The 19681-nt window shown below is 36.9% G+C and overlaps 3 protein-coding genes across 4 annotated transcripts; all 3 read left to right on the top strand.

Moving 5' to 3' along the window:
* The first annotated feature begins 496 nt into the window (after nt 1-496).
* Nucleotides 497-9801, top strand: ctdnep1a (CTD nuclear envelope phosphatase 1a). 2 transcript variants are annotated; one of them, XM_082169655.1, is made up of 8 exons: nt 497-1129; nt 2923-2989; nt 3501-3619; nt 4386-4457; nt 4640-4756; nt 4876-4987; nt 5187-5271; nt 9669-9801. In XM_082169655.1, exons 1-8 carry the CDS (start codon nt 1025-1027, stop codon nt 9703-9705), a joined length of 714 nt encoding a protein of 237 aa, XP_082025781.1. In that variant the 5' UTR covers nt 497-1024; the 3' UTR covers nt 9706-9801. The 2 variants fall into 2 exon arrangements, with proteins under 2 accessions (XP_082025781.1, XP_082025780.1); XM_082169654.1 differs by lacking the exon at nt 9669-9801 and adding an exon at nt 6694-7661 and having other exon boundaries at nt 499-1129.
* A 32-nt stretch (nt 9802-9833) lies between these two features.
* gabarapa (GABA(A) receptor-associated protein a) lies at nt 9834-11709 on the top strand. The gene is made up of 4 exons (XM_082169656.1): nt 9834-9965; nt 10637-10715; nt 10815-10933; nt 11096-11709. Exons 1-4 carry the CDS (start codon nt 9876-9878, stop codon nt 11174-11176), a joined length of 369 nt encoding a protein of 122 aa, XP_082025782.1. The 5' UTR covers nt 9834-9875; the 3' UTR covers nt 11177-11709.
* A 1261-nt stretch (nt 11710-12970) lies between these two features.
* On the top strand, nt 12971-19681 carry gps2 (G protein pathway suppressor 2). The gene is made up of 12 exons (XM_082169657.1): nt 12971-13524; nt 13876-13993; nt 14179-14288; nt 14402-14514; nt 14764-14843; nt 14984-15063; nt 15233-15407; nt 16778-16861; nt 17827-17903; nt 17995-18090; nt 18233-18316; nt 18963-19681. Exons 1-12 carry the CDS (start codon nt 13522-13524, stop codon nt 19053-19055), a joined length of 1113 nt encoding a protein of 370 aa, XP_082025783.1. The 5' UTR covers nt 12971-13521; the 3' UTR covers nt 19056-19681.

Below are 19681 nucleotides of genomic sequence, written 5' to 3'. Positions count from 1 at the left end.
AAATCATTCTAAATCATGTTTTAAAAAATGTAAAATGCAGAAAGTTTTCTGTGATGGGCAGGTTTAAAGGTTAGGGGATAGAATATACAGTTTGTTTAGTATAAAAATCATTATGTTCATGGAAAGTCCCATAAACTTCCCTTAAGCCGTGGAAACCTAACATGTGTGCTTATATTGTATTAAATATGTGCTTCTTCGAAAAGAGAAGAATGGAGATCCATGAATTCTTCTTATTTTGAACATACAGCTTTTCAATGTGTTTCTGCCATGTCATCATAACTATTCCATAAATACCAAAACAAGAGGCATCTTATCATTTAAAAATCAAAAATGTTTTGTTTCATTATCTCGCCCTATTGACCTTCTATAATGTCAGATTAAAGTTGTATTATGAATGTATCTGTGAATACATGGTTCCACAGTAAGAGTCTCCTCGTGTGTCTGCATCTCCAGAGCTCCTGTCCTCACTCTCTTGACCCAGCTTCACTGAGGACACGTTTAAATTGTTTCTCGGAAGTGACGAAACCATAGCACTGATGGCGGCTCACAGTTTGCTCCCGGATATGTACTAAAACGAATCTGATGGCGTCTGATTGGACTTTTTGCACACTTGGCCATTTGTCTGAAATCTTGAGATTAACATCGAACCAGTCAATCACAAGAGTCGTCGATTCGAGGAGGGATAGTTTGCTGTAGAGCTCGCCAGATCCAGAGCTAGCTGCATTGCCAATGAGATACAAGTCCAGCTAGCCTGAGATCGCAGAGGTTTGTTTGTGTGCGTGGCAGACGTTTGACATTTTAGCAGTTTTGTGACACTTGCTGGTCCAAGTGCAGCAGAGTCTCTGCTTTCTCTCTCTAGTTCGGCTCGCGTCGCTTTGCTTTTAAAGCAAAGAAGCGGCGGGAAGTGGTTAGCCGACCGGATTAGCTGTAGCCGTAGTTCCAGCTCTTCTGAAGTCATTGGTCTATAGTGGATGGTGCCAGTCTCTTCTATGATTCTCCGTCGTGCGGTTCATCGACTGTCAGCATGTTGAAGACGCGTCAGTGTTTACTCGGGATTCGCACCTTCCTTGGAGTGACGTCTAGGATATGGAGTTTCATTTTATACATCCTCAGGAAGCATCTACGAACGGTGAGAGTTTCAACATCTGTCTGTCAGTGCGAAAGCATGTTTATCTGGTCTCTTTATATTCAGACCTGTCACCTGTAAATAATCTGTTGTGCTTTATTTAAGAGCGCCTGTATTCAAATAATATTCAAAAGATCAGCTACTTACTTGTATTGCTGATATGTTTGACACTTTGTAACACTTAGGCTATTTAGTTGACTAATATTGTTGTCATGCTGAACACTTTATTGAAGATTCCTGCAATCGAGAATATATTTACTGAGCTGTTAGATTGTATGTATCCCCTCAGTGCAAATAAACACAATTCAGCTGGGCCATTGTAGCATCTGTACTAATAAAAATAGATGATGAGAAATATGAGTGCTTTAGCTTTGTAATATTTCGCTTTAATTGTTGATTTGTGTTAAAGTAACTCGTGCTCATTGTATCAAAAACATTTAATGAAACTTTTGTACAGTAGGTTTCAGATTGTGCCTGCTTCAGCTGCACCTCTGTAACCCTGGGGGAGTGTGTTTATGAGGATGAATGCCCTAATTACATTGGACTATGGACCCCTCCTATATGTTTAGCCAAAACCTTTTTTTTTTCTTTTTTTTTTTTTGTTGGCAAGGTGCCCCGTAATAAAATCATTTTTATACACGTTTTTTCCCTTAATGTAAAAATAATATATTCAATGCTTTGTTAAATGTTGCTTTTTTGCTAAATAAATAAATAAATAACTACAATTTTAAACTCTTAATAATTTATGGGAAAAATAATGTAACCTCATGACAGCTATAATTTCATACACGCACTGTGGCATACTGTGGTATTTTTAGAGTTTTCAGACTGTTCTAATTGCCGCATCCAAGTCAATTTGGTTCCAAGTCTTTTGGAGGCTCCTCTGAAGAAGAAAACAAAACAAAATGACCTCGAGTTGTTTTCATAACTACGTGAACCAACAAAAGTGGTGTGTTGAGTGTTAGCCTAAGCCCGATTACCCAGTCTATTGTGGTTTATGGCTCTTAATGCTACTGCCATTCATATTGTCTTAAAGGGATAGTTCACCCAAAAATGAATATTCTGTCATCATTTACTCACCCTCAAGTTGTTCCAAACCTGTATGAGTTTCTCACAAAAGAAGATATTTTAAAGAATTTTGGTAATCAGACAGTAGGAAAAAAACTATAAAAGTCAATGGCTACCGACCGTCAACTGTCTGGTTACCAACATTTTTAAAATATCTTCTTTTGTGTTCAACAGAAGAAAGAAACTTATACAGGTTTGGAACAACATGAGGGTGAGTAAGTGATGACAACATTTTCATTTTTGAGTGAATATCCCTTTAATGCTGCTCTGTTTTTTCACCAAAATTTAAGTGAAATTTAATTTTACACATACACATAGGTTTTATTATAAGCGCACAAAAAGATTTGTACTTTTTAAATAAAAGTCACATTACTTAAGTAGATACGAGCAGTACACTGATTTTCCTACTTGCCTTACACGTCTGTGACATCTTTGGACAGCTGTTTTGGGGGTGTATTAATAGTCCAATCGTGGCAGTATGGGGCCGTTCTAGGTGAGTGACTATATAGATGTCTGCTACACAATGCCTTCATCTGAGTTTTGCACCAGGGTGATGAAGGGGGAAAAGATGAAATATCAGAAAGAGAAACTGATCATGAAAAGTGACAGACCTCTGTCGGTCCTGTCTGTCTAAATATTTGAGTGTTCATTTTGGAAGCAAGGAAAAGATTAGATTGTTTCACTTGCATTATTGACTCTGTCTTTGTCCACTGTTCTGTCTTCCACAGATAATCCAGTACCAAACAGTGCGTTATGACACATTACCTCTCTCCCCTGTTTCCAGAAACAGACTCAGTAAGTTCCCTCACCTTTTTACCTGTTTTTTTTTTTTTTTTTTGCAGTTCTGTCCACTAGGGGAGCTTCTAACCACACAGATGTCCACTAGGAGAGCTTCTAACCACACAGATGGATGCAATGTTGCATCTGTTGTATCAAAATCAGTCAGCAGATTTATTTATTTTATTTTTAAGGAGTACCTTATACTTTGGGTTGAATTTATTTTCTTGTAAAGCATTCTGTAAAATATTAATAGTCTGAGAAAGTTTTGTTGTTGTTGTTTTTTTGTAAGTGCATTACAAATAGTGTGGGTGTATTATGAATTGAGCTAAGAATATCAATACTAGAGAGACTGAGTGGAAGAGCTCTCAGTTCCTCAGTCTTTTCAAGGTTGAATTTCTTGTAGACATGAGATCATTTAACACAGGAGAGTTTGGTAGACGTGACGTAACATGAGTTCATTTGATTTATGGATGTTGAATCACACTTTTCACTGTGTGGGGCGCATGTTAACTGTTTGCTGCTTTAGATGCGGTGAAGAGGAAGATCTTGGTGTTGGATCTGGATGAGACTTTAATTCACTCTCACCATGATGGCGTCCTTAGACCTACAGTGAGGCCTGGTACACCTCCAGACTTTATCCTCAAGGTACACACACACAAACACACCACTCCAGCAATAAAATTGGATGGTTGATCACATTTCTTTAGTAGCTGCTTTATGAGAAATGCAGGTTTTATTTCACTCTGTACTGGAGGCACATCACACTTTTTTACTTTACTGAAATTTTAGAAATGAATTTTTTTCAGTAAGGATGCATTAAATTGATTGTAAATAGATTTATAATGTTACAAAAGATTTCTATTTCAAAAAAATTCTGTTCTTTTAAACTTTCAATTCACCAAAGAATCCCGAAAAACTGAATCACGGTTTCCACATAATTTTTATTTTACATTGATAATTATAAGAAATGTTTCTAGATCATCATTCAAATCAGCATATTAGAATGATTTCTGAAGGATCATCTGACACTAAAAAAAATGCTTCAAAATGCTGAAAATTCAACTTTGCATGAGGAATAAATTACATTTTATATTATTACATAAAATATATTACATTATACACATTTAAATAGAAAACATTTGTAATAATATTTCACAGTGTATTCCTGTTTTTATTGTATTTTTGATAAATGCAGCCATAAGGGACTTCTTTCCAAAAAAGAATTAATAATCTTACTGACCCCAAACTTTTGGTTGTGCAGACTTACAATAAAGGAACAATGAGAACTTTTTAAAACAGCATGAATGAATGTATTTAAAGTAATTGTTAAATTTGTATTTCTTTTGGAAAATTCTCTCTCTTTCTCTCTCTCTCTCTCTCTCTCTCTCTCTCTTTTTTCTTTCTTTTTCAGGTGGTAATAGACAAACACCCAGTCAGGTTTTTTGTCCATAAAAGGCCACACGTCGATTTCTTTTTAGAAGTGGTGAGTGAACTCTCTCAATTGAGCAAATTAGCAAACAATTTAAAATATGTTTTTATTTATAAATTTTGCCTTTGACAAAAGTTTTTCTTTGACAAAATTCACCAATATTTTAATGTGTGTGTGCGTGCGTGCGTGCGTGTGTGCATGTAATGTCTGTGTGTCCTCTTGTTTGTATATGTCAGGTTAGTCAGTGGTATGAGTTGGTAGTATTTACAGCTAGTATGGAGATATATGGATCAGCCGTAGCAGATAAGCTGGATAACAACAGGGGTATCCTAAAAAGAAGATACTACAGACAGGTAAAACCTGCTGCACCGCCCAGCACAGACTTTTGTTGATTGATTATGCCTTGGAAATAGCTTTTCATGTCTCTTTTTTCAATTACTGAACCTCATTCTCTCTTTCCCACTTTTTGCAGCACTGCACTTTGGATTTAGGGAGCTACATAAAAGATCTGTCTGTAGTACACAGTGATCTCTCCAGTATAGTTATTCTGGACAACTCGCCTGGAGCTTATCGAAGTCACCCAGGTTAGAGATGGAACATCTATGGAGAGTACATTCTCATCCACTCTAATTTTCTAAATTTGATGTTAAAATTGTGGTAATCCTGATCCTGTGTTTACGGACACAAACATCAATATTGTGCATCTATTAAAATTTTTTATTTTGTTTTGTGTGTGTGATGAATTGTAATATGAATGTAATTTTAACTTGTTTTCACCCCCAGATAATGCAATACCTATAAAGTCGTGGTTCAGTGACCCAAGTGACACAGCACTTCTTAACCTGCTCCCAATGTTGGATGCATTGAGGTATGAATTTTTCTTTCAGTCATGGTCATAGTAACCTCTTAATCTTGATTAGGACTACACAAAATTGATGGCACAATTTGGACATTTTTACAATGTTTTCAGCTACTAATTAGATTGTAGTGCCCTCATTTGGGCAACAGATAAAAATTAGCCTGTAGGGCTAACTCTGGCTTATTTACAGTGTTTGACTGTTGATTAAAGGAGAATGCCGGTCAATTTGAACATTTGAACATTTAACATCTGACTGCAGTAGATATGAAAGATATGAATAAAAATGATGTTAATTTAGCCAGCGCACATACCTGTATTTTCTTCCTGTTTTCGGTCAAAGTCCACAGTAGTTGATTGTCGAGTTCACGCGCGTGATAACCTATGCGCGTGAACTCGACAATCGACTACTGTGGACTTTGACCGAAAACAGGAAGAAAATACAGGTATGTGCGCTGGCTGAATTAACATCATTTTTATTCATATCTTTCATATCTACTGCAGTCAGATTCACCGCGTTCACTCTGAAGGAATCACTCACAATGGCTGGGCACTTGACACATCAAGGATGTTAAGAGGCTAAAAGCAGGTTTAAAATTTGCCCCATTGAAGTCAACAGGGTGCAAATTTTAAAAAGAGGATAACACGGTGTAGGCAACACCGATTTTTGTCGTTGTTCTCTGTACTGACAGCACTCCAAATTTACAAAAAAAAATTTGCTCAATGTTAAAATTGACCGGAGTTCTCCTTTAATGAGCACTGTCCCTTTTAAATAAATGTTATATTTGTGCCATATTTAAATTCATTTATAAACAAACAATATACTGACTTTTAAAACTTTAAGTAATGTCTATTCAATATTCATTTGGGGGCTTTTCTTGATTTAAACTTGAATTATATATAAAATGTATAAATAAAAAGAAATAACATTATGAATATAAGAGCTAGGAGGCAAGCAATAGGCATTACATACAACAGAAACAATTCAAAAATTTTTTTTTCAAATTTTCCTTTCTATACCACAGGTTTGTTTCTTTATTTCTCTGCAGAACAGAAGAGAAAGTGTTTGGGATTTTTTGCACATGACAACTATGTCACCCTCAAATCTTTCTGTTTCTTACTAATATCAAACTGCTCTTTCATTTGTCACATTTTGGCCTGGTTTCACAGACAGGGCTTAGATTAAGCCAGGATTAGGCCTTAGTTTAATTATGACATTTAAGTAGCTTTTATAAACATGCCTTAGAAAAAAAAAGATTACTGCTTTGCATCCTTAGACAAAACAATGACACTGACAGTGCAAGTTGCTTTCAGTTAAAACAGCTCAATAATGCATTTTAGTCTGGGACTAGGCTTAAGCCTTGTCTGTGAAACCGGGGAATAATGTTACTGTTTCAGTAAGCTGCCCTTAGTGTGTTTTCGTTCCCTTTCTAGGTTTACCTCAGATGTTCGCTCCGTCCTCAGTCGAAATCTCCACCAGCATCGGCTCTGGTGATCGTATCTGTCAGGGCCAGTCTCTCTTCTGGTCGCCGTCGTTTTTTTTACATGGCTCTGCCTGCTAGGTTTTAGCCTCTCCTGCGCTGGAGTTGTCAGCCTCTTGTCATCATGTGAGCTCCCATTAGTCTCATGGACTCCTCTGAGGAAATGCTATGAGAAGACATGGGAGAACATAAAGGAGAGAGAGACACATGATGGAGAAGCTATTACACATAAACTCATATTGAGAGGCCAGCATTTTTTTCTTGTATTTTGTTTTCCTAAAAAAATGGAAACTCTGCCTTATTTGTTGGATTCAACGTGTGCATGTTGGAGTGTTTCTGAGTGAATTTGGGAGAAAGCTTCTGATTCCAATTTTACCTTTCATTTTTTGGGGGGAGTAAATAAAGAATCAGTTAATCAGTTGTTACGACCTGTCACTTTCCACACTTCATTTGCACTTATTTCCCCTTCCTAAATGTCTGTGTTTGTTGTTTTGTATGACCTGTACCTGACAAATGGTCACATGGTCTTATCCACTCATTCTCTCTCTAAGCTTCTGTCCTTCCTCTCTTTTTATTTTTGTTTTTTTCTGTCTGCCATCTCAGGTATCTGGTCCTCTTCTCTATGTTAAGAGCTGAGAGCTGTTAATACCGTTGTACTAATAGTATGCTGTGGTAGAGATAACTAGCAGGAGAGAAAACTACAGTCCATTATTACTGCTTATGGTATTCATTTTCTGTGTATTTTAAAACGGCTCATATGTGGAACCTCTGGTTAAATCAGAGAGGTTTTACCATATATTTCGAGGACACATTTTTTGATGCTCCTCGATATGGATACACCAGCCACTGAGAGAAAGACACTGAGCAACAAGGACTCTGCTATTACAGAAAAATAAAATAGAGCCTTTTGTCAACAACTGATATTACAGTCTCTTTCACTTTTTGGGGTACTCTACATTTTAAATTGGCTGAACTATTTACAGTGAAGTATTCAGACAGTATAACCCAATTAATTTTACTGAATTATCGATCCTGGTTTATATTTCGGTCTGATATTTTTATTTCAAAGCACAGAAACTCCTAAATGAAGTCTGCATGAAATAAAAATTCACCCTATTTTCAAAATGTATCTTATTGTGAACAATTAATGCATTTTTCTTTTCTTTTTTACCTCGTACTTTTTAATTCAAATATAATAACTCAATCTTCCGACGATCGTATGCCGGTCTTATCAAATAATTTAGTCTGCTCAAAACCCGCCCCTTTCTTAAAATCAACCAGAGATGCTCACACTCAGAACTGCCTTCATCCAATCAACAAATGATAGAACAAAGTCCCCACCTACATGTATTTCTTTTCTGATAATCCATTACACTTGGATGTACGACACAATAGAGAAGAAACCATCTGCTGCTACTTTCATAACGTCAAAACTTTAATGTGAAAATGTCATATGTTAAGTTAAGAGATTGATCCAATATTTAAAACTTAAGCAGTTCGAGATTTGTACCACTTTTCACACGATGAAGAATAGATGTGGCCCATTCTTCCAAATAAATTTCTTTCAGGTTTTTTGGATCATACAATTAGAATCTACTCTTTTTTTTTTTATAATTGAATTGAATTGAATTGGATAACTTATATACACGAAATAGCTTTATATTTTAGCAGACTGAAAAACAGGTTCTGTCCATTATTTTAACGATATGCTCAGTTCCTGCAGATGAAATGCTTCTCTACCACTCATTATGAAGACAACAAGCAAAACATATTTCTGTTTAATCATATCAAACCGTTCTTATACAAGTTAATCCAGTGGAGCAATTTACAAAAGAATGGCTTTATACAGAAATTTATTCTGCTTGTGTTTCATGAATAAGGCCCAGCACTTAAAGTGTGGGCAATGCTGGATTTACACAACACAATTCTTTGAATTTGGTCAAAAACCTCTTGATCTCATCTGACCCGTCACTACAGGATCAATATTGTGTTTTTAGCAGGTCATCTTCATCTCCACATGTGCGACTTGTTTTATGTGGCTTCTTTTATGCCACCCTTCAAAACAATAGTGTTATGCAGACCTCATGATGGTTAACTGATGCATCATTGCTCCATTTACAGCTGAAATCTGAGACATCATCAAAGTAATTGTTGCCTTCACTGTGGCTTTGTGGATTGCCTCCAAATAATTTTGAACCATGACTATTCTAGACAGTGTCTGGGTGGCTTGGTAGTCAATGCCCCCCTCTGTTGTAGCCTTTTTCATAACATAGGGATTGGTTTTATTTTGGAATGATTTTAGTAAATGGTTTCATGATAGTCTGTCATACTCGTCGTGTGTACATACTAGTCATGTGTAAGCATAAGACAATGTAACAATGAAACCAAATTATTTTAGTGCATAAACTTTTCAGATAACTTAGAGTGTATGATTTTGAATAGTGCTTTGTGAGGCACCCACTCACAACCTAAAGTTTTATTCAAGTCCTCCCTGCTTGCTTATGGCATGGGTTTGACATCTTGGCCATTTCTACCTAAATAACCCTCTCCCGTGTCCCCTTACGAGAGGGAGTTGACTGTTAGCAAGCAGGCTTTCACTACAGAGATGGGTAAGTTGATGAGTATCTACCTACCAGTAATTTTGATTGAACTTAAAACGGCTCTGTGGTTTCTAATGACTAATTTATCAAATTTAGCTTGCATTTCTTTCCAAAGCACTCATAGGGAGAGTCTTTTTTTGATCAGCCTGAGGACATGAATTAAGTCTTGCATGATTTGAACCTTTAACCTTTTTTATTACCAGGCCAGGCCACCTGTGATGTAGACCGCATCACATTCGGTATGACAATTTTCCTTACAGGACAAAGCATGTTGTATTACTTTAACGTTTTTTTGTTTGTTTGTTTTTTTTGTTTTTTAACCGTTTAGATTTCAGGTAATGCCACGTAGGCCTCCTGACTGCTGAGGACGTCATTACGCAGCTGACGTGATGTGACGTGTGCCGCCTCCCTTGTTCCTTGTTATTGGATATCCCTCCGCCCTCCGACGCAGTTGTCAAAAAAACCTAAGCTAGTTTGTAAACACCGTCGACGGCAGATTTTCTTGGAGATTTTTAACATCTCCCAGCCCTTGACAATGAAGTTTATGTACAAAGAAGAACATCCCTTTGAGAAGCGACGGTCCGAGGGGGAGAAAATCAGAAAGAAGTACCCGGACAGAGTGCCTGTGAGTCAGACAAATGAGTTGTTTTTGTCAGGGCCCTGCTTGTACAGATAACCGAAACCTATCGAGGAATAACATAGTGACAACGCTAATTTGTATGGAGGAATCGTGGGGAAATAGTTAAAAATGCGAAATAAAGTATATATACGATTAATTAATTAATTGTCATCGATGTTTTAAGCTGTCCTTCAAATATGAAAGGACTAACGTTAGCTTTAGCGTCAGTTAGCTTCTGTCTTAATTGGAAATTGTGGCATCGTTTAAAGTACAAGTAATAGAATAATTAATATATTTTTATGAGAATATATGATATAGCTTTAAATATTTGTGATATTTGATAAACATCAAGGTATTAAACATCATAAATATAGAGCCGGTAAACTGCTTTGTATCCCGCACATGATTGTTTTTTTCTTTTTCCGCACATGATAATCAATCATTGGACAAAATGCCTAGAAAATGAAGTTTTCTGACGCATTAACATGTGTCCTCACACTGGGTTAATTTTCAGTTACATCATGTGTCCTCAGTAAAATATCAGTGGGGAAATTTGTTAGAATGGGAATGTGCCCTAAACTGGGGAATACCCTTGCCTTGATATTATACTACTGAAAGATGCAGTTCTCACATGACTGACTGGTTATTTTTTATCATCACTGATTTGTTTTCCACAGGTGATCGTCGAGAAAGCTCCCAAAGCCAGAATAGGAGATCTGGACAAGAAGAAATATCTTGTCCCTTCTGACCTCACAGGTTATTTTTTTTGTAAAACACAGATTAATTTGCTCAATATTGAATGGAATTAAAATATGTAGGATGTGAATGAAATGACACATTTTCTTGTTTTTGAAGTGGGACAGTTCTACTTCCTCATTCGGAAAAGGATCCACTTGAGGGCCGAAGATGCCCTCTTCTTCTTTGTCAACAACGTCATTCCTCCCACATCAGCCACTATGGGCCTGCTCTACCAGGTACATCTTTCATTCTCTTGTGAATAATTCTGAACATAATTTATTTAGCTTATTCCATCTTTTGCACCTGTTTGTTTACATAAGTAGAATTGAGAAAGTTAAGTTTTTGCTCAATAAAAATGAAGCATTGCTAAACTCTTTGTCTCTTTTTCTGTATATTAGGAGCACCATGAAGAAGACTTTTTCCTTTACATTGCCTACAGTGATGAAAGCGTCTATGGGGACGTTTTGAGAGATGTGTAACGAATTTACTTGCCCCACAATACCCCTCTTTAAAATAAAATGATCAATACGTTAGTTCACAAAAAGTGTACATGTTGAATGCACTTTCATATCCTCCTCGTCTGTTTATGAAATCTTGTTTTTACTCTATGCTGCCTGCATATTGTTCCTTCCTACCTAAGAGTTCTGCCCTCATTCTTGCTTTTGGGCCTGATACTTTGTCCTGGTCTGTTTCAGTAAATTAGTGGTACTCATATCCGTAAAAGCTTTTTCAATGTTCTACACTTCTCCTTTCAACTTTTCTCACTTTCCTTTGGCACCAACATGCATCCTGAAGTCACTTTGCTATTCTACAGTCGTTAATGTTTGGTTTGATTTTGTTTTTAGCTACCATATTTGCACAGACCAAAATCACTGATAATACTGGACTATCATACCATGTAATGTGTATGAGTGTGAGTGTGTATCATTGCCAATTATTATTTTGAAATGGGTTTGGATTGCTGTTTGTTTGAATAAATTGGTTAAAAGATTAAAACGTTTATTTTGTAGGAGTCATATTGTAGGAGATTTTTATTATGGTTTGGTGTGTTTTGTTCCTTTTCCCCTAAAAGCTCCATCTGTAGCTTGCCACCATTATAAACCTGATGTAAAATCTACCTGTGTGAGTCTTTAATGGATCTTACTTTTCTCACAGATCTGAGAATATCTGTTACGCATGTTTCTTAATAGATATTACAACATTACGGATATGAATTAATATAAAAAAGTCAAGTGCATTGTGATCCTGGTCAATAGTGCCCATGATTTTTCAGATGTTCTAATTCTATTTTCACTAATGATTATAAGTAATACCTGAATAAAACTGACCATTTTTAAATTGGTTTTAAAGATTTACTAATAGGCTACAGCCCGGGGTACATTAGAATAAACAGAAAGAGAGAAAAAAAGACCGAAATAAAACATCACAAAGTTCAATAAAACATTTAATTGTTCACAGATATTAACACATTTAACAGTTTTCTTATTTTTCAAACTTAATATTGTTTTAGGCATTGCTAAACTTCCTTCCAATTTAAAAATATAGTCTTGTTTCACACATATATACATTTATGTATACTAAATTTAGCTAATAGACGTAGCAAATTAATTAAATTATATTCCTTATAATACATGTCGTAAGTGAAAATAACCCACGAATAAAACCATTTTAAAACATAGTTGAAAGCTGGGCATAATTCGTTTCATTTCCAAGTGGTGCTCACGTTCACTGCTCAATGCAGAGCCGAATGACGCCCAGTTCCCTTTTCACTGCACACATGGGTTGAGGTTAAGCTTGACCTCTGACCTAGTCCAGACAAAGACGTCCAGCTAACGCCAGCTATTGGGTGGAGTATGGTGGCCAGCAAATGGGTGGAGTAGTGCACAACACAACTAAATTTAAAAAGCAAACATAAGCTCAAAACACAACGAAATGAATGAATGAAATTGTGTTGTGGCTTATTTAAGTTGTGTTGTACATTTTTCGTTGTGGTGTGGCTCATTTACGTTGTGTTGTGGCTTAATTTCGTTTTGTTGTGAACTTATATGTTTGCTTTTTACATTTCGTTGTGTTGTGCCCTACTGGGCCACCGTACTGAAGGGATAGAGTTAAAGGTAGGGTTGGACCTTCTAGCTCCACCCATTACGCGCAAATTACATTTAGAGAGGGGGAGCTGGACGTCCAGAGAAGAGGAGCTGGATTTCACGCTCCAGCAATGGCTCTGCAGTGAGTAGCCGCTTCATTTCTGTTCACACATGGGTGTTCACACACTTGCCGTCATCAAGACACACCCACAGCGGAAGTGCGCCAAACTGGGTTTCCTGTCATTTTTATTTTGGTTAATTACTGATACACTTGTTTATTTTTCTTAAAGGAAAGCCTTCAGACAAGCTCAGCATACTTTTAATCTCAGAAACGGACAAAAGTGCGTTACATGAAGATTCCACGAATTTCACTGCAAGAGTTTTATTTAGTTCGCTGATTTTGCAAGCTAGCTGCCTAAGCTGTCACTTGAGCCGTTAGCCTGCTAGCCTAATGGCCAGGTGTTAATGCAACTTACTGGAAAAAGAAAACATTGAAATCAGTTTCGTCTGTAAAATCATGCTTATGAAAGGTGATTTTCTTGGACAGATTAACTGAATAGCCCGTCAAAACATTCAGGTTACTGCAAGCATAGCCAGCTAGCTTGTCAAGTCATTATAGAGCTAACCCGGTGCAGGGAGTTTGCTCATTTACTGCCTTCTATTGCTTCTCAGATTACCACATCTCTTTCTTCTAGTTTATATTTTGCTCTAACTCGTAGTCTTTGGTTTTTAGAATTGATATGGTAAGTTGGTTTATACAACGTAATCAAGGCTTGTCAACTTTTTGACTGCTGCCTTAGTTTGTGTTTGTGATGTGTCATCCTGAACCTCTGACATTTTTTAATTGTGCTGCACAGAAATAATAAGAATGTTCTGTTATGTTTTTAACATGTTATTTAACAAGGTAAAAAATCTTCAGACTTTCAGTTCATTAATTGGTTCTCACTCTTCACTATTCTTACTGTGGAAAGGCCACTAATAAATTAAATGTAATCTTAGTGGACTCATTAGTGACAAAAAAATGTTGATGCTGGTATTTATGTTTCATGATCTATGTGTAACATTTTTTTTTTTACCTGACATCTCTACTCCAGCTGGCACCACCAATCCCTACCATCATGCCGGCTCTTCTGGAGAGGCCCAAACTGTCTAATGCCATGGCACGTGCCTTACACAAACACATTATGAGAGAGAGGGAGCGGAAGAGGCAAGGTAAGCCCTGGAATCTCCTGCATGTTATTTTTACAAAAAAATAAAAAATAATAATTACCATGTTCATGTTGCATTCCGGTGGTGCTTTGTGTGAATTTTAGGGTTGTTGGTGATGTGCATGTAGCTAATTTTTAAGTCTTTTAAAAAAAATAACTTTGTGATCAGTTGTCAATTGTTTATCTCAGAGGAGGAAGAGGTTGACAAAATGATGGAACAGAAACTAAAAGAAGAGGAAGAGAGGAAGAGGAAGAAAGAGATGGAGGAGAGGATGTCCTTAGAGGAGACTAAAGAGCAGGTAAGTCTGTATGATTGCCACATTCTAAAACTTGGATTATTTACAAAAAGATGCAGGCGTTATTGCACAGGACTCCTGACCAATCTTTTTACTCTCTCTCTCTCTGTCGTCAGATTATGAAGATGGGAGTGAAGCTACAGGGTCTTCAAGAGGAGAAGCACCAGCTTTTCCTACAGCTGAAGAAAGTCCTACACGAGGAGGAGAAAAGACGACGGAAAGAACAGAGGTACGGGAAAGAGTAAGTTTTTTTTTTTTTTTTTTTAGATAGAAAATAAGACTTTTATAAGAAAAAAATTGAGCTCCAAATCAGCATATTAAAAAAAAATCTGAAGGATCACGTGACACCAAAGACTGGAATAATGGCTGCTGAAAAAAATGCCAAAACTGAAAATTCCCCACAAAAAGGTGGAAAAAAACATTATTATCCAAACTGTCTTTTATTCAGTTTACAATTAGAATTATTTTATGTTTACAGTGACATGACAACTCTGACTGCAGCAACATACCAGCCAAACATGGCCATCCACCCTGGACAGCACCTTCTTAGCATGCAAGGTGACCACTATTTGGCATTTTTAGGCATTTGTTAAAGTAGTATAAAGTTGTGGAGGTCATTTAGACTTGTTGCTTTTTATTTAGTTAGAATTGCCCTACAATAATTTCTTTATTTTGCTCCACCCCTTGTTTTCTATCAGCGGGTCAGGTGAGTCATGGGCGCCCAGGTGCTCTTCTTGGGGAACGCAGTAAACAGCTCTTCCAGTCTCCAGTCATTCCTGTGAGTGTGACACTTTAATGTAAATCAATCTATATGTGTTTAAAACAAAGCAACACTTTTTAATGGTGAGGGACACATGGTTAAGTTACTACTCAAATTTGTTTTGTATGTTTTGGTGTCTGTGCTTGTGTTAATTGAAAATATTATTGGCTGCTTGCCACCGCCACAGTCGCGTCATTTCCAGTCTCCGGCGGGATTTAGTGCCGGTGGGGCAGAGCATGGCCAGTACTCCGGAGCCCAGTCGAGTCACAGCCCATATGGAGTCACCCAGCAACAGCATACATCACCTTTTGCCTCCAGTCAGCCAGTGCCAGCCAACTATGCCAGTGGTTCACAACTTAGAGGTACCTTGTTTTAATGTTCCCTCAGTGCTTATGTTTGGAGATACGGGTATGTTTGATTATTTGCTTGTAAGACTCATCCTGACCCTCTGTGGTCATAAAAAAATTACTATGACTTCTTGTAAAGAGTAGGGGTGTAATTGTCTCTATCACTGTCCTCTTCACTTACGGCTGGTGTGTGGCGAGTGTACTGTTGCACTGTCTTCGCCTCAACCGGGGTGTGTTTCCCAAAAGCAACTATGGTCTCAAGTTCCGTCATTATCAACAGAGCTCGATGGAACTTTCAACCATAGTTGGCTAACAATGCTTTTGGGAAACGCACCCCTGGGTTTTTCCTGGCTCCAAACGAGGCAGAGGTGGTAAAATCCTGATCATGTATTTTAATATTAAGATAATTAAATTTGTATTTTTCGTAGACCATCATATAGCCTACTGTGTTTCCCACAGTATTTTTGTGGGTGGAGCTTGGTACCTCTAGGGGGGTCCGGGGGCATTTTTTCCCTAATTTTATTAAATGTATCCTCCATCTTTCATTTCAAATTCTTACATTTTATCAATACATTCAATTAGAATAACAAGACACTAGGCTGTTACCAATCAAATGAAATAATTTACATCGAAAAATTACAACTGTATTAATTGAGATTATGAGATTGTTTTAAATATTTTTTTGAATGTACAAATAAGGAATGTTGAAAAGAATGATACTTTGAGACTAAACCGCCAGTAGGTGGTGGCAGGTGACCATCTTCATGAGCAAGTCATTGAGTCATTCATTCAAACGATTCGTTCAAACGGCTGATTTATTCAGAATGTGGCAGTATATGAATGGGTAATTGAATCTTTGACTCAACCGATTCGTTCATGAAACATGGCTGAGTGTTCCTGTGAGATGTGCTATGGTTCTGCTGTGATCTTTGTTTGGAACTTGATTAATTGGAACGTTATGTTTTTATTACTTCTCCCGCCCGACCCGCGGATTATGATCCGCGCAGCACTATCTTTCGGCAAACTATACGGTTTGAGAATGGACACAGGCCGGGAACCCGCAACATAACCGTCACGGTGGAAAAAGTGTATCTGAGCATTGACTGTGTGTCCGAGTTTTGTCGAGAGCCTGAGGCAGCACGAAATTTGACGGAGGTGGCCGCCTCGTAATTCTCCATGCAGGAAAAACCCTGCTGAATGCTGCACGCTGGGTGTGGTTGAGCAGAGACCCTGATCCCATTGTTAAGCATTTTGACTGTACAGTAGTATCTAAACATTCGCTATATAAAAGTGCTTCATTCATTAATTTAAAGGTTCTTAAGTTCTTTTCCTTGTTGTGTAAATTTGTGATATGTTGATTTGATGTCATCTTTTTCTGTTTCCAGGTACATCAGCTTTCCAGACCATGCAGTACCTGCCCCATCAGCAGCAGGGCTATGCTGTCCACAGTCCCTTCACCTCTCAGCCAGGTGTGTGTAATGCCTGTGTGAATGACTTTATTTCCCTATAGCATACTTTTATAATGAAATATTACAGTATTATTTAAATATTTGTATGGCGATTTTTAATCATCAATGTTGCTGCGCATAAAAAGTGTTTCAAATCAGTTACTCGGAAAGAAGGTACCATACCTACACTACCATTTAAAAGTTTGGGGTTGGTTTGGTTTTAAAGGGATACTCCACTTTAAAATGAATATTCTGTCATCATTTACTCACCCTCATGTTGTTTCAAACCTGTATGAATTTCTTTCTTCTGCTGAACAGAAAGGAAGATATTTAGAAGAATGTCAGTAACCAGACAGTTTTTGGTACCATTGACTTCCATAGTATATTTTTTTCCTACTATGGAAGTCAATGGTACCAAAAACTGTCTGGTTACTGACATTCTTCTAAATATCTTCCTTTCTGTTCAGCAGAAGAAAGAAATCTCTTATGCTCACCAAGGCTGTATTTTTTGGGGGTTAAAAACTATAACATTATGAAATACTATTACTGTTTTCTTCCTGTGATGGCAAAGCAAAATTTTCTGCAGTCTTTAGTGTCACATGATCCTTCAGAAATTATTCTAATATGCTGATTTGGTGCTTAAGAAACATTCATATTTTTGATATGATATTCCTGCTTCTGGAATCAGGATGTATATAAAGTTTATTTTTATTTTTTAAACTGCCTTTGTTTGAAATAGAAATCTTTTGTAACATTATAAATCTCTTTACTTTGTCTTTTGATCAATTTAATGCATTCTTGCTGCTGAATAGTTTTATTATTATTGTACTCCAGCTTTATTTTAATAGTATTAATCATTCTGACCCCCCAAAGGCAGCTCAGTGAGTTTTGGAACGGGGCCTTTGACACACAAATGTTAAAATGTCCTCCATCTTCTTCTTGGCAGACACATTCACTCTCTTTCTGTGTTCCATCCTTCTCTATAGGTTACATCCCCAGTGCTGGGATTCCCCTGCAAAAACAGCTGGAACATGCCAACCAGCAGTCCGGCTTCACAGACTCTGTAAGTTGGGTTGGAAGTACACTCACTAAACTAGAAAAGGATGGTCAGCTGAGTGTCTGTGAAACTCATGACTCCTATTTGTGTTTTTCAGAGTTCACTGAGGCCCATGCATCCACAGGCTCTACATGTCAGTGCTGCAGGTTTGCTGCCCACTCCCTCTATTGCTGTCCAGATCCCTTCTGGAAAGGTCAGAGCCAAAACAAATGAATTAAATCTCTGTTAACATAGCATTGTAACCTGCTGCATTATCGCAGATATTCATCCTTAAATAATTTTGTTGCTCTTGTTTGTTCTTTGGGCATAAATGTCTTGCTTGTTTCTTTGGACAGTCTGGATTATCATATGCACATCCACCAAGGGCAGCTTCCCCAGGTGCATTCACGCATGGAACGCCCTCACAACAAGCACATGCAGTGAGTTCTGTCCAAACTAAGTATACTGTTTTATTAATAGCATGTATGTACGTTTATACACTACTGTTCAAAAGTTTGGAGTTTTTTATTCAGCAAGGGTGCATTAAATTGTTCAAAAGTGACCTTAAAGACTTTTACATTGTTACAAAAGATTTTTTTTTAAATAAATGCTGTTCTTATGAACTTCTAATTCATCAAAGAATCCTGAAAAGGGATATCACGGTTTCCACTCAGAAATATTAAGCAGCACAACTGTTTTCAAAATGAATGATTCCTGAAGAATCATGTGACACTGAAGACTGGAGTAATGATGCTGAATATTCATCTTTGCCATCACAAGAATAGATTACAAATATTTAAATAGAAAGCAGTTATTTTAAATTGTAATGATTTTTTACAATATTCACAAAACTGTATTTTAATCTAGTAAATGACTAATTTGACTTACATTACATTAATCTCTGTGAGCATAAGAGACTACTTTCAAAACATTAAAAATCTTACCAACCCCACACTTTTGAACTGTAGTGTGAACACTATATTTTAATTGATAAAAAAGATTAAATTGGCTTTAATCATTTAGTGCCTGATTAAGATCTGTATAAGGAAAGTGACATCATCATTTTTTTCTCATTCTGTTGCACAGGCTACATTTCAAAGCTCTTCTCAACCAACCCCTCGCCACACCTACCTCTCTCACAGCCAATCAGGGCAGAGGTTTTACCACCATGGCAAATAGCTATTGATTTCACTCTAAAGCAGAGTGTTCGGGGTAGAAGAACAGATTCATCACTTAAACTTTGGAGCCTTTTTGGAATTAAAGCTACACAACGCTTGGCATCATAGTGTTATCACGTAGAACACATGACTGTATTACTGTCACATGCAAGTCATTTTCTCTATTCTTCAGCTGTTATACCTCACTTTGCAACAGGGTATGTCATTTATTTCAATATTACAGTGGGATGTGTCTGAATGTTTCTGTTATTCATATGAAGACATTGACAACAGCTGTGCCAACATTAGTAACATTACAATACCACCATTAAATGACACAACTAGAGTTAAATCTGGTTTTAAAAACTAACTGAACAATGTAGAAACAGATTAGAAGATTATATTTCCATGTCCTGTAACAGTCCTCCCACTCAGGGTCATCTATAATTTGCATTAACACTGATGAATGCACCTCTTCCCTAATTCAAAGAATAGGGAAATAATATTTTCATATGATTTTAAATTGTAATGTTTTTAGCCAACCAACTGAATTTCTCAAAATTGCACTTAAAAATATTAATTTTATTAATAATCTGTTTTTAAAAAAACTTCTTAAAATAGTAATAAAGAGGTGTGTAGAAAAATAAA

Source organism: Leuciscus leuciscus (genome assembly GCF_965113295.1).
Source record: "Leuciscus leuciscus genome assembly, chromosome: 5".
NCBI lineage: Eukaryota > Metazoa > Chordata > Actinopteri > Cypriniformes > Leuciscidae > Leuciscus > Leuciscus leuciscus.
Note: the sequence above shows the minus strand (reverse complement) of the source record. Positions and strands in the feature narration are given on the sequence as shown.